The sequence below is a fragment of the Oncorhynchus mykiss genome, chromosome 6, assembly GCF_013265735.2.
Source record: "Oncorhynchus mykiss isolate Arlee chromosome 6, USDA_OmykA_1.1, whole genome shotgun sequence".
Taxonomy (NCBI): Eukaryota; Metazoa; Chordata; class Actinopteri; order Salmoniformes; family Salmonidae; genus Oncorhynchus; species Oncorhynchus mykiss.
In genome coordinates this window covers 49,125,565-49,139,595 of record NC_048570.1, presented here as the reverse complement: position 1 = coordinate 49,139,595, position 14,031 = coordinate 49,125,565, and the positions used below count along the sequence as shown (strand labels likewise).

At 42.8% G+C, this 14,031-nt stretch overlaps 1 protein-coding gene across 1 annotated transcript in view; it reads right to left on the bottom strand.

Annotated features, from left to right (window-relative positions):
- Positions 1-5,290: 5,290 nt before the first annotated feature.
- Positions 5,291-14,031, bottom strand: part of qsox2 (quiescin Q6 sulfhydryl oxidase 2) — a 57,649-nt gene continuing 48,908 nt past the window's right edge. Inside the window, exons 10-12 of the mRNA XM_021606671.2 lie at positions 7,183-7,333; positions 6,776-6,964; positions 5,291-6,549 (exon numbers count right to left, since the gene is read on the bottom strand). Coding sequence (XP_021462346.2) covers positions 6,044-6,549; positions 6,776-6,964; positions 7,183-7,333 — 846 coding nt within the window. The 3' untranslated portion in view covers positions 5,291-6,043. The remainder of the gene's footprint in view (positions 6,550-6,775; positions 6,965-7,182; positions 7,334-14,031) is intronic.

The window sequence follows — 14,031 nt, the reverse complement described above, 5'->3', positions numbered from 1 at the left end:
GTTGGTGGATGGAGCGAGACATGATGTGCTCAATTGGATTCAGGTCTGGGGAACGGGCGGGCCAGTCCATAGCATCAATGCCTTCCTCTTGCAGGAACTGCTGACACACTCCAGCCACATGAGGTCTAGCATTGTCTTGCATTAGGAGGAACCCAGGGCCAACCGCACCAGCATATGGTCTCACAAGGGGTCTGAGGATCTCATCTCGGTACCTAATGGCAGTCAGGCTACCTCTGGCGAGCACATGGAGGGCTGTGCGCCCCCCCCCCCAAAGAAATGCCACCCCACACCATGACTGACCCACCGCCAAACCGGCCATGCTGGAGGATGTTGCAGGCAGCAGAACGTTCTCCACGGCGTCTCCAGACTCTGTCACGTGCTCAGTGTGAGCCTGCTTTCATCTGTGAAGAGCACAGTGCACCAGTGGCGAATTTGCCAATCTTGGTGTTCTCTGGCAAATGCCAAACGTCCTGCACGGTGTTGGGCTGTAAGCACAACCCCCACCTGTGGACATCGGGCCCTCATACCACCCTCATGGAGTCTGTTTCTGACCGTTTGAGCAGACACATGCACCTTTGTGGCCTGCTGGAGGTCATTTTGCAGGGCTCTGGCAGTGCTCCTCCTTGCACAAAGGCGGTGGTAGCGGTCCTGCTGCTGGGTTGTTGCCCTCCTCCACGTCTCCTGATGTACTGGCCTGTCTCCTGGTAGCGCCTCCATGCTCTGGACACTACGCTGACAGACACAGCAAACCTTCTTGCCACAGCTCGCATTGATGTGCCATCCTGGATGAGCTGCACTACCTGAGCCACTTGTGTGGGTTGTAGACTCCATCTCATGCTACCACTAGAGTGAAAGCACCGCCAGCATTCAAAAGTGACCAAAACATCAGCCTAGGAATAGGAACTGAGAAGTGGTCTGTGGTTATCACCACTCCTTTATTGGGGGTGTCTTGCTAATTGCCTATAATTTCCACCTGTTGTCTATTCCATTTGCACAACAGCATGTGAAATGTATTGTCAATCAGTGTTGCTTCCTAAATGGACAGTTTGATTTCACAGAAGTGTGATTGATTTGGAGTTACATTGTGTTGTTTAAGTGTTCCCTTTATTTTTTTGAGCAGTGTAGTTGGAGTCAGCACTGCCGTCAGACACAGGCAATCCCAGCGATGAAGGCACAGGTAGATCAGGCACCAGTGCAGCGAAACTATTCCTTAAATCAATCTGCTCCGAATCTCTCGCAGTCAAGCCTGTCCGTTTAGCAGCATGCCGCTGTTCTCCGTCTACTTCATTACAGGATTGAGGAGAAGTAGATAGAAACAACTTCCATGGCAGGCAAGTTTGAGGTAGCACAGGCCATTTGGATAGGGACAGATGACAATGCGGGCAAACACATACCAGTTATTGCACTATTTTGACCAATGCGATATAACCGTTTATTAATAGTTTATAATGCATTTACAAATTATTAACTGTTAATAACGGAATTATAACACCCTTCACAAATTGAACCTTAATGTAAATCAAAGGTAAACAAAAAATAACCAGGAGATGGAGAGGCCATTGTAACCTGTAACAGATTGTAAGGTGCCTATCAAGGTTGCTACAATATTAAAGATCCTGAGCATTAAAAGATTTCACGTTTTTTTTTTGCCGCCACCTCGTTCTATTTTTCAGCATTTCTTTGTACAGTAACTAATCACGGCCTATCTCACGTTGACGATAGATTGAACTGCACTCACGCTGCCTTGACTTCAAGGTTTTTAAAAAAAAGACAGACAATCGCATCCGACATTCTGTAGGGTGAATGTGAGGCAATATTACAGTCAGGCAACAGTCCTTCTCCAATCTTCTAATATTACTGTAATGTACACAAATAAAAAGCATTTTGCGTACATTTGTGTAAAAACACATTTCCTTTTGAGTACTCAAAGTAAATCATAACTAGAAATATTTTTAACTCGAATAGGGCATAAGGTAAAGATGAACACAACAACTATCTACTTGGGGCTGTTCCAGGAAGTAGGATTAATGAGACAGCCAGTGAACTGTACCAAATCATCTTAAATAACTTATTTTCGAGAAATATACTTGAAATTGGCACGGTATAATTGACTCGTCAAAACAACAATGCATATTCAAGTTTAGCTTAAATCAGAAAATCAAGAGTTAATTTGACTGCATATCAAAGTTAGCTGGCTTTATGGAACACTCCACCAGCGTTGTGGTTGTTTGCAGGTAGGCCTAAATGCTTGCTGCTTGCTGGACAACAACCTCTTCTCAAGTCTAAACGGGATCCTGGGACGTCACACCATTGACGTAAAAGATGTCAACAGTTAATGTAAGGGAATGTAAGGGTTAAGGTTAGGTAAGGGTAGTAGTTATGGTAGGGACGTCCCACGGATCCCTGATAGCACTAACCATTCTCAATCTGGGTTGGTCCGGGAATACGTGAATATTTACCCTGTGTTAAATTATACTTAAGTGGTTGGGCCAGTTATTATAATGCCAGATTTTTTATTATTCAAACAAAGTACAATTTCAAATGATCTATTATCAACTCTTGAAACTAAATGAAAAAATAAGAATGCACAGAGACCAAAAATAAATGAAATAGTAAGAAATATAAATTAAATGCAGTAGAGTAAAAATTTAAATTAAAATCAATGATTTCCAGCAGCTCAAAAGTAGTATGTGACAAAACGGTTTGTGCAACTTGTCCATCACTTTTTCAACATGAAATAGCAGTGACAAGTCTTGACACATTTAAATGCATTTTCTCCACATAAGCGAGAACACACACTAGAAGTAACAAACAAATGAACACCTATTTACATAATTTGGTTTTATTTTCCAGACAATCTGACCGAGCTACATTGTGTAGCAAATTGTACAATGAATTGAGTTGCAAGTCTTCAAGTAAGCTTTGTCTATGTTTATGTGGCATAATATTATTTATTTCACAGAATTGATCAGGGAAGTCAATTTACACTTAAAATGTTCAAGTATACCACCAATCTATTGTGAATTCAAAGTTCCAATACAGTTACTTTTGGCAAAAAAACAAACAAAAAACATTATCAAGGACCAGCACCTGGAACAAAACATATATGTTCTATTCACAATATTGTAGAGCATTCTATTTTGAGAAGCACAAAGTCTAACTTGGTTCAGAGCTACAGTAAGTGGTTCCATTCCTACCTGCATATCACATGCATTACATTAAGTCTCAAATTAGAGGAACATTGCAGTTAGCTGAAAAACGTGCCCAATTTCAGATATAGAAACACACAACATTTCATAAAACCAGAATGCAGATTAGCAATTTTGTGACTCAATGCTATTTACTCCATCATGTCACCATCGGACAAGTTTCTATCCAATGTTTGTGTCATTTTATGCATCAAATAAATCCATTTTAAGTAGAGAAATAAGCTTTTCAAAGACAATGAACAATAATGTACGGGCAGATGAACCATCAGATCACCTTTTATTAACACAAGGGTATTTGAGTAATATTGGGTGTCAGTTTTGTTCGTGTAATGCACTATGACCTATACATTCTGAAGATAACTGGCTACTGCCCTATTTGTAGAACATTACATGACCAAAAGTATGCTCGTCGAACATCTCATTCTAAAATCACGGGCATTAATATGGAGTTGGTCCCTCCTTTGCTGCTATAACAGTCTCCACTCTTCTGGGAAGGCTTTCCACTTTGTTGCCACAAAGTTGGAAGCACAGAATCATCTAGAATGTCATTGAACGCTGTATCATGAAGATTTCCCTTCATTGGAACTAAGGGGCCTTGCCCAAACCATGAAGAACAGCCCCAGGTCATTATTCCTCCCCCACCGAACTTTACAATTGGCACTATGCATTGGGGGAGGTAGCATTCTCCTGGCAACCGCCAAACCCAGATTAATCCGTCGGACTGACAGCCGGTGAAGCGCGATCCATCACTCCAGAGAACGCGTTTCCACTGCACCAGAGACCAATGGTGGCGAGCTTTACACATTTACATATTAGGCTTATGTGCGGCTGCTTGGCCATGGAAACCCATTTCATGAAGCATCCGACGAACAGTTCTTGTGCTGACGTTGCTTACAGAGGCAATTTTGAACTCGGTAGTGAGTGTTGCAACCGAGGACATAAGATTTTTACAAACCTACATCACTCGGCGGTCCAGTTCTGTGTGCTTGTGTACCCTACCACTTTGCGGCTGAGCCGTTGTTCCTCTTAGACATTTCCACTTCAGAATAACAGCACTTACAGTTGACCGGGGCAGCTCCAGTAGGGCAGACATTTGATGAACTGACTTGTTGGAAAGGTGGCATCCTATGATGGTGCAACATTGAAAGTCACTGAGCTCTTCAGTAAGGCCATTCCACTGCCAATGTTTGTCTATGGAGATTACATGGCTGTGTGCTCGATTTTATACACCTGTCAGAAACAAGTGTGGATGAAATAGCCGAATCCACACATTTTAAGGGATGTCCACATACTTTTGTATATACACTACTGTTAAAAAGTTTGTCCATTAAAATAACATAAAATTGATCCGAAATATTGTAAATGAGAATTGTAGCTGGAAATGGCTGCCTAGAAGGTCAGCATCCTGGAGTCGCCTCTTCACTGTTGACGTTGAGACTGGTGTTTTGCGGGTACTATTTAATGAAGCTGCCAGTTGAGGACTTGTGAGGCGTCTGTTTCTCAAACTAGACACTAACGTACTTGTCCTCTTGCTTAGTTGTGCACCGTGGCCTCCCACTCCTCTTTCTATTCTAGTTATAGACAGTTTGCACTGTTCTGTGAAGGGAGTAGTACACAGCGTTGTACGAGATCTTCAGTTTCTTGGCAATTTCTCACATGGAATAGCCTTCATTTCTCAGAACAAGAATAGACTGACGAGTGTTTCTGGCCATTTTGAGCCTGTAATCGAACCCACAAATGCTGATGCTTCAGATACTCAACTAGTCTAAAGTCCAGTTTTATTGCTTCTTTAAATCAGCACAACAGTTTTCAGCTGTGCTAACAATTACAAAAGGGTTTTATAATGATCCATTAGCCCTTTAAAATTATAAACTTGGATTAGCTAATACAACGTGTCATTGGAACACAGGAGTGATGGTTGCTGATAACGGGCTTCTGTACGCCTATGTAGATATTCCATAATACAAAATAAAAAAAAGCAGTTTCCAGCTACAATTAGTCATTTACAATATTATAAAATGTCGAAACTGTATTTCCAATCAATTTGATGTTATTTTAAAATGGACAAAAAAAATATATATTTTCTTTCAAAAACAAGGACATTTCTAAGTGACCCCAAACATTTTAACGGTAGTGTATAATAGTGTATTATACCACATACTACATACTGGACTAGAATGAATGACGAAATCACGTTAAGGCCACCTAGGGTCTGGGAGAATACAGAGGTCTTCAAATGCACACCAAGTATTTGGACAACAAGCACTTGGGTAAAATAAGGCTGTACTTGCTCCTCTCTTTCTCATGGTTATGGACCGACATTAATAGGTTGTAATAAGTGATCACCTTGATACGTCTGGAAAATAATACATTGAGGTTGAAATCATAAATTCACACAGTAATATTTTAGTAGTAGTCAATACAAATATTCCAGAGGTTCACCTTAGTCCATTAAAACATGACCAATACCGTTGAATTAGATAGAAAGATAGAAAAAACACTTGATTAATTGGACTCTGCCATGGTTTTATACTAAAAACAATTCCTTACCATCATAGCTAAGAGACATTGTATTGGGAATGAATTGTGTACAGTCAAGTCCTTCCCCCATGACAATGTTATGGGGTTCTGCTATGGGACTAAAACGGTTTTAACCAGTCGCAATTGTAAAATACTTCATCATCTGAAGACTGTTGCTTCACAGCAAATATTATACAGAACATAAACAAATAAATAAAAAATGCGACCTTCTAATCTGCATTTAAAAAATAAAACTCAATTCCAAAAAGAACCTCTTTGCTCAGTCAAATGTGCAGACCTGGACCAGTAGACTGCTACACATATGGACGATTGTAGCGGATCTTCCACCTTTTGGAGCGGACTCGGAAAAAGAAGAACATGACCATGAGAAAGACACAGGAGAAAGCGTAGAGCACAACGCACAGACTCATGTCCACACTGGAGAAGCCCAGACCCAGGAAGCTCACCCCCGGCCTGGTCTCCCTGTGGGCGCCTGTGCCCGCCTGCCCTGCTCCCTCCACGTCACTCTGCTTGGCATGGTTGGCATGGAGTAGGGAGCTCTCAGGGGCCACTGTCTTTACCTGTGTGGCTTTAATGGGCAGGCTGTCAGGAGATCCGACGGCCTCCTGGTTTGACTCATGCCGACTGCTGTACATGTGTTTGGGGGAGATGTTGGCGGCCCCGTAGTGCTGCTTGAGGAACATCAGCACCTTGTCTTCGTTCCACACGTGGATGCCATCCTGCTCCTCGTGGCAGATGGGGCAGAGGTCCGGGCTGGGCCACTGGGTCTTGGGGAAGTGAGGGTCTTCACTCATTGTTCCTACAGAGAGGACACAGGGTCAATAACACAGGTATAACACCAGGTCAAGTTATTGTTGGCACCACCAGTCATTTTGACCGGCCAACTCAATTCTAAACAGACGTTGCTTACTAACCTATACCACAGTATATATCTACTATACGGATTATATACTTCTAATGACAGTATATTCTCCAGGTTAGGTTTGAGATCTCAAACGATGCCGATATAGATGTAGGTTCCCCACCTGCGAGGCGTCCATTGACCTGGTTGTGTTTCCTCCAGAGCCACAGTACCGCCTGGTCCACAGACTTCACCTGGGGCAGAGACGCCACGGCCATCTCCTCAAAGTGCTTCCCACACTCCTGGCAGCCGAAGAAGTTCACAATGTACTTGCGCATTGTCTGCAGCACTGCCTTGGGATTCTCCTCCAGGCCTGATGGGACAGAAGGGAGGTGGTCAGGGGAACGAGAGAGAAGCACAGTCGATTTCTTGACAAGGCACACATTTCATTATCAACCCACAGTTGAGATATTCATGGTGGTACCAATCATGATGTTGTCATCTATTTTCAAAGGTGTGCAGTGTCGCTATGACATGGATGTTTCTTAATTACACAAGTATTTCGCTGCATGTATGTGCATGCATACATACCGGTGTTGGCCAATGCGTCGGGCCGGCTGGCCGCCTGGACAGTCAGCACATGGAACAGGGTCCACAGTGAACAGGGGTAGCCCCTCAGTCCGACTCTGCTTCCCTGGCAACCCACCCATTGCAGCTGGTCACTCAGGAACATCCCTGAAATCTGAAGGTGGTCAGGGAGAGAGTCAGAAAAACTCACTACTAAGCCACAGAGTAGATCAGGGTTATCAGATATGGTTCACTGGACTAAACAAAACTGGTCTGTCACAAGCTGCCAGTTTCGGTAATGCAGTTTGCAAAAAGTGGACCAAGGTTTTTCCATCTACTTCATACTGTATTATTAAGGCTGTAATGACATTTGTATTTGAACAGGACCGTCTAGTATGGGCTATCGGTTCACAGGATGTGCTATGCATGAGGTGAACCAAATTACAATTTTGAACACAATGTGCCAAATAGGAACATGGGAGAAAAAAAATTCTGCCACGGCGCATGTACTACAGCTGTCCACATTACATTTTGAGTGACGTTACAGAACAGCAAAATCAGACATCCCAGAGTGGTAGGCTAAACCATTCCACTGGTATTCCTCCGGAGGCGCTTTCAAGTTGCTAGTCCCACATGGAGAGAAACTTGCATTCTGATAAGCCCAGTCATTGCGAAACATTTCTAAATGCAATCATGGTAAAAACACAGTTGGAAAAAAAAAAAAAAAAAAAAGAGGCCGCCCGTCAATTTATGGGGAGTTTCTCCCATTCTTCTCTGCAGATCGTCTCAAGCTCTATCAGGTTGGATGGGGAGTGTCGCTGCACAGCTATTTTCAGGTCTCTCCAGAGATGTTCGATCTGGTTCAAGTCCGGGCTTTGGCTGGGCCACTCAAGGACATTCAGAGACCTGTCCTGAAGCCACTCCTGCGTTGTCTTGGCTGTGTGTTTAGGGTAATTGTCCTGTTAGAAGGTGACCCTTGACCCAGTCTGGGCTCCTGGGTGCTCTGGAGCAGGTTTTCATCAAGGATCTTTCTGTACTTTGCTCCGTTCATCTTTCCCTCGATCCTGACTAGTCTCCCAGTCCCTGCCGATGAAAAACATCCCCACAGCATGAACCTGCCACCACCATGCTTCACAGTAGGGATGGTGCTAGGCTTCCTCCAGACGTGACACTTGGCATTCAGGCCAAAGAGTTCAATCTTGGTTTCATCAGACCAGAGAATCTTGTTTCTCATGGTCCGATAGTCCTTTAGGCAAACTCAAAGCGGGCTGTCGTGCCTTTTCCTGAGGAGTGGCTTCCTTTCTGGCCACTCTACCTGCTGCAGTGATGGTTGTCCTTCTGGGGGGGGTTCCCATCTCCACAGAGGACCTGGAGCTCTGTCAGAGTGACCATTGGGTTCTTGGTCACCTCCCTGACAAAGGCCCTTCTCCCCCATTTGCTCAGTTTTGCCTTGGTGAAGTCAAAACTTGAAGTCACTGTGTTTTTGGGGACATTCAATGCTGCAGAAATGTTCTGGTACCCTTCCCCAGATCTGTGCATCCTCAAAATCCTGTCTCTGAGCTCTACGGACAATTCCTTCGACCTCATGGCTTGGTTTTTGCTCTGACATGCACTGTCAACTGTGGGACCTTATATAGACAGCTGTGTGCCTTTCCAAATCATGTCCAATCAATTGAATTTACCACAGGTGGACTTCAATGAAGTTGTAGAAACATCAAGGATGATAAATGGAAACAGGATGCACCCGAGCTCAATTTTGAGTCTCATAGCAAAGGGTCTGAATATTTCTGTAAATAAAGTGTTTTTAAAAATGTTGTAATACATTTGCAAAAGTTAAAAATAAATATTTTCAGTGTCATTATGGGCTATTGTGTTTAGAGTGATGAGATTATAATTGATTTAATCCATTTTAGAATAAGGCTGTAACGTAACAAAATGTGGAAAAGGTGAAGGGGTCTGAATACTTTCAAAATGCACGGAATCTCGACGATTTGGTTCTACCGTACCTACCTACATGTATAAGACTCTGTCTTTACCTTCAAGTCTTTGATGATTGAGTAGCTGGCCAGGCAGAGACAGCAAGGGTGGTTTGTCACTCCAGTGCCTTGCCGTTTGCCTTCACACCGTGGGGCCAGACGGTGTGAAGGCAAACGGCAAGGCACTGGAGTGACAAACCACCCTTGCTGTCTCTGCCTGGCCAGCTACCCTATCTTCACTGGGCTCTGCTGCCTCTGACCCTATTATCGGGGCTGAGTCACTGGCTTGATGGTGCTCCTATTGCATCCAGCCTTCCTTCCTTTCCTCGAGCTTGTGCGGTGGGGAAATCTTTGTGGGCTATACTCAGCCATGTCTCAGGGTTGTAAATTAGTGGCCAGTTGATTTCCCTTTAGTGGTGTGGGGGCTGTGCTCTGCCAAAGTGTTATATCCTGCCTGGTTGTCCCTGTCTGGGGGTAACTTTGGTCTGGGCCACAGTTTCCACGACCCCCCCCCCGTCTCAGTATCCTGTATCTATACTACAATAGTCTATGTTCCCGGGGGGCTAGTGTCAGTCTGTCATATCTGGTGTAATTCTCCGGTCTTATTTGGTGTCCTGTGTGATCCCAGATATGCTTCCTCCTAATTCTCCCAACTCTCTCTCCCCTACCGGAGGACTTGAAACCTCGGATCATGTCTCTGGACTACCTGGCAGTCCCCGTCCCTAGTCCATGTGGTCGTGCTGCTGACCCAGTTTCTGCTGTTCTGCCTGCATCTATGGAACCCTGACCTGTTCACCAGACCCCCCCCCAGCATGTGATGACAGCATGTGATTACTATTTGAACATTCTATTTGACTCTTCTATGAACTTTTGAAAAACAATCTGGCTTTAATGGCCATATACTCAATCTCTACCTGGCACAGTCAGAAGAGGACTGGCCACTCCTTAGAGCCTGGATGCTCTCTAGGTTTCGTCCTAGGTTCCTGCATTTCTAGGGAGTGTTTCCTAGCCACCGTGCATTCTACATCTGCATTGCTTGCTGTCTGGGGTGTTAGGCTCGGTTTCTGTATAAAACACTTTGTGACAACTTCTGTTGTAAAAAGGGCTCTATAAATTCAATAGATTGATTGATTAAATTATTGAAACGGGGAGCCAGATACTTTCATAGCAGGAATCAACAATGTATAGGCTATTACTGTTGACCAAATTATGGTTTTAGAATAAATCTACAGGAAACATGCAAAACCACAGAAAATTACTGACATAAACAAAATGCGTCAGTAAGAGGGAGGCAATGCAATGTCTGTCAGTAATTTTCTGTTGATCGTCCCAGCTCTACTTTGAGGCCTGATACAGTAGCCTATAGGCTTGGGCTGTATACCGTACAGTGCATTCGGAAAGTATTCAGACACATTCCCGTTTTCCACATTTTGTTACGTTACAGCCTTATTATAAATGTATTAAATTAAAGGTTTTCATAATCTACAACCAATACCCAATTATGACAAAGCGAAAACAGGTCTTAGAAATTGTTGCAAAAGAATAAAAAATAAAGAAAACAAATACCTTAGACCCTTTGCTACAAGACTCGAAATTGAGCTCAGGTGCATCCTATTTCCATTCATCATCCTTGAGATGTGGAGTCCACCTGTTGTAAATTCAATTGATTGGACATTATTTGGAAAGGCACACACCTGTCCATATAAGGTCCCACAGTTGACAGTGCATGTCAGAGCAAAAATCAAGCCATGAGGTGGAAGGAATTGTCCGTAAAGCTCCGAGACAGGATTACGTCGAGGCACAGATCTGGGGAAGGGTACCAAACATTGAAGGTCCCCAAGAACACAGTGGCCTCCATCATTCTTACATGGAAGAAGTTTGGAACCACCAAAACTCTTCCTAGAGCTGGCCGTACGGCCAAACAGAGCTATTGGGGTAAAAGGGCCTTGGTCAGGGAGATAGCAAAGAATCCGATGGTCACTGACAGAGCTCCAGAGGTCCTCTGTGGAGATAGGAGAACCTTTCAGAAGGACAACCATCTCTGCAGCACTCCACTAATCAGTCCTTTATGGTAGTTTATAGACGGAAGCCACTCCTCAGTAAAAGGCACATGACATCCCGCTAAGAGTTTGCCAAAAGGCACCTGAAGGACTCTCAGACCATGAGAAACAAGATTATCTGGTCTGATGAAAGAGTCACGTCTGGAGGAAACCGGTCACGATCCCTACGGTGAAGTATGGTGGTGGCAGCATCATGCTGTGGGGATGTTTTTCAGAGGCAGGCACTGGGAGACTCGTCAGGATAGAGGGAAAGATGAATGGCGCAAAGTACAGAAAGATCATTGACCTTCTCCAGAATGCTCAGGACCTCTGGATGGGGCGATGGTTCACCTTCCAACAGGACAATGACCCAAAGCACACATCCAAGACAATGCAGGAGTGGCTTTGGGACACGTCTCTGAATGTCCTTGAGTGGCCCTGCCAGAGCCCGGACCTGAACCCAATAGAACATCTCTGGAGAGACCTGAAAACAGCTGTGCAGTGACGCTCCCCATCCAACCAGACAGAGCTTGAGAGGATCTACAGAGAAGAATGGGAGAAACTCCCCAAATACAGGAGTGCCAAGCTTATAGCGTCGTATCCAAGAAGACTCAAAGCTGTAATCGCTGTCAAAGGTGCTTCAACAAAGTACTGAGTAAAGTGTCTGAATACTAATGTAAATGTATATTTCAGTTTATTTTTTATACATTTGCAAAAACGTATTGTGTGTTGGTTAGAATAAGGCTGTAACGTAACAAAATATGGAAAAAGTCAAGGGGTCTGAATACTATCCAAATGTACTGTTTCAATACCGTTGAAATATTTTCATAAATTTAAATATTTGTAAATACCTGCAGTCAACTTGCACAATACGTTAGGAGATAAAGAACATTGTTTTCATCACAACATTGTTTACCTGTCACATTATTATGAAACTTACGGTAGTCCCCAGTTACGTTGGGTCTGTGAGTCACTTACTGTTGTGCAGCATGCACCAGGTGATCGAATTACAGTATGGAATTCACAACTAAATGTTTGCCAGCTAGATATCTTCTAACTATTAAGTTTACTGTCTAAAATGTGCCAAATGCTCTGCAGTTGTGCATTTGGTTTGCTAATTTAGTAGCTAGTTAGCTTAGTGGTTAGATTCTTCCGTAATCAAGCCTTTGCTTGATAACAGCAGAGAATCCCCTCCTGGATCAAGAGCCTTGCTGGCTAATATTTGTTTAGTGTGTGCAACAAACTACAAGTAGCATTTGCGTTACTTGTATAGTTTACGTGAAACTGTACAATATGTTCGGAATGCGCTCGTTAGCATTTAGTTATCATTCTCTATGGGATTTGACTTGAGGTTGTTACCATTGCTAATTTGAAAAATGGTCCCTCGTTTTGGACTGAAACCCAAGCAGAACAGTGGCCCAAGAACAGAGGTACATACCAAACCATTGATTTAGTGAACGGTTACACCCCTACTAATTTTGTGGCGGCCTACAAGAACCTGTCGGATGTTGCGACCATTTGTTGAAGAAAAAAAAAACATTTAATGAAAATGTGTTTTTGAGGAAATAAAGTTTTGGATACGTTAAACCCCCTGTACTTTATTGTAATGAAAACGTATTGTATGATTATTGAAAGTAAATAGTTAAAATAGTTTCTTTTTTTTCTTCTTTTTTTACATGTTAGCTAGCATGTCCAACGTGAAAACGCTAGCTCAAACCTGCAGCTGACTTGGCCCATTCAAGATAACATGCTACAGATCAATGAAATCAGGCTGGTTTATAAACAAAATAATTAGTAATTAGTAATGTAGTAGTATAAAGTTGTCATTTACAATCAACATTGTAGTTAGAAATAAAAGTGTCTCAGACTTTCATTTTGTCAACAAGTAGCCATTTGTAGGAGCTAACGTTAATCGATTCATAAAAGAGGTTCCCCACTTACCGATGTTGCTTGATCAGTGACATGAAAAGTGATCAAAATATATTAACAGTATTGCAGTAATTTCACCAGTTCAGATTATTTAGATTTTAGTATATCGATTGCTTTGCTACCTATCCTAAACTTGCTAAAAATCGAGAGGCATCGTGCTGTCATTCATTATAAAAATGAGCCCTGGACACTTACCTTCACTCCCCTCAAAGATATTAAAGCACTGGAAAGGTGTAGATGAGAGCATGATTACATTTGTTTTGATCAGTCATGTAAATTTAAGTGCTAAAAACATTTTGGCACACTATTTAAAAAGACGATTGAGAACAAGCTATAGGATGAAAAATACTGGCATTTTGGCGCAGGAAAAGCCGATGAGCACTAGCTAATGCTACCTAGCAAAAACACACATATATATTTTTTTACAAATCGATTCCTGGAGATAAAGTATCAACAGAATATCGTCCAAAGTAATATTGCGATATGTAACTATTGATTGTTAACCTAGCTTGTGTGTAGAGTGCAACATTGAGCTTGTGTCTAACCGCTGGTCACCCTCCCCTCACCCGTATATTTTGGGGAAAAGAATGCTGGTTATCCGCATAACACTGATCTTCAACAAATCACAGAATGGCCCGTCTTCGCCAAAGTACGTGAGGTCACATGATATCACAAAATAGCTAGCATTATTGAAACTATCTGCTTAAGGTGGGTTTTTACCAAGTGTTTTTTCTCTTAAATGTATGCTTTGGCTACAACTACAAGTTGATAATGTATGTGATATCAACAGAGAAGTATATTTTCTGGGTGATTTAAATATTGACTGGCTCTCATAAAGCTGCCCACTCAAGAAAAAACTTCAAACTGTAACCAGTGTCTGCAACCTGGTTGAGGTTGTCAGTCAACCTACTAGGGTATTTACAAACAGC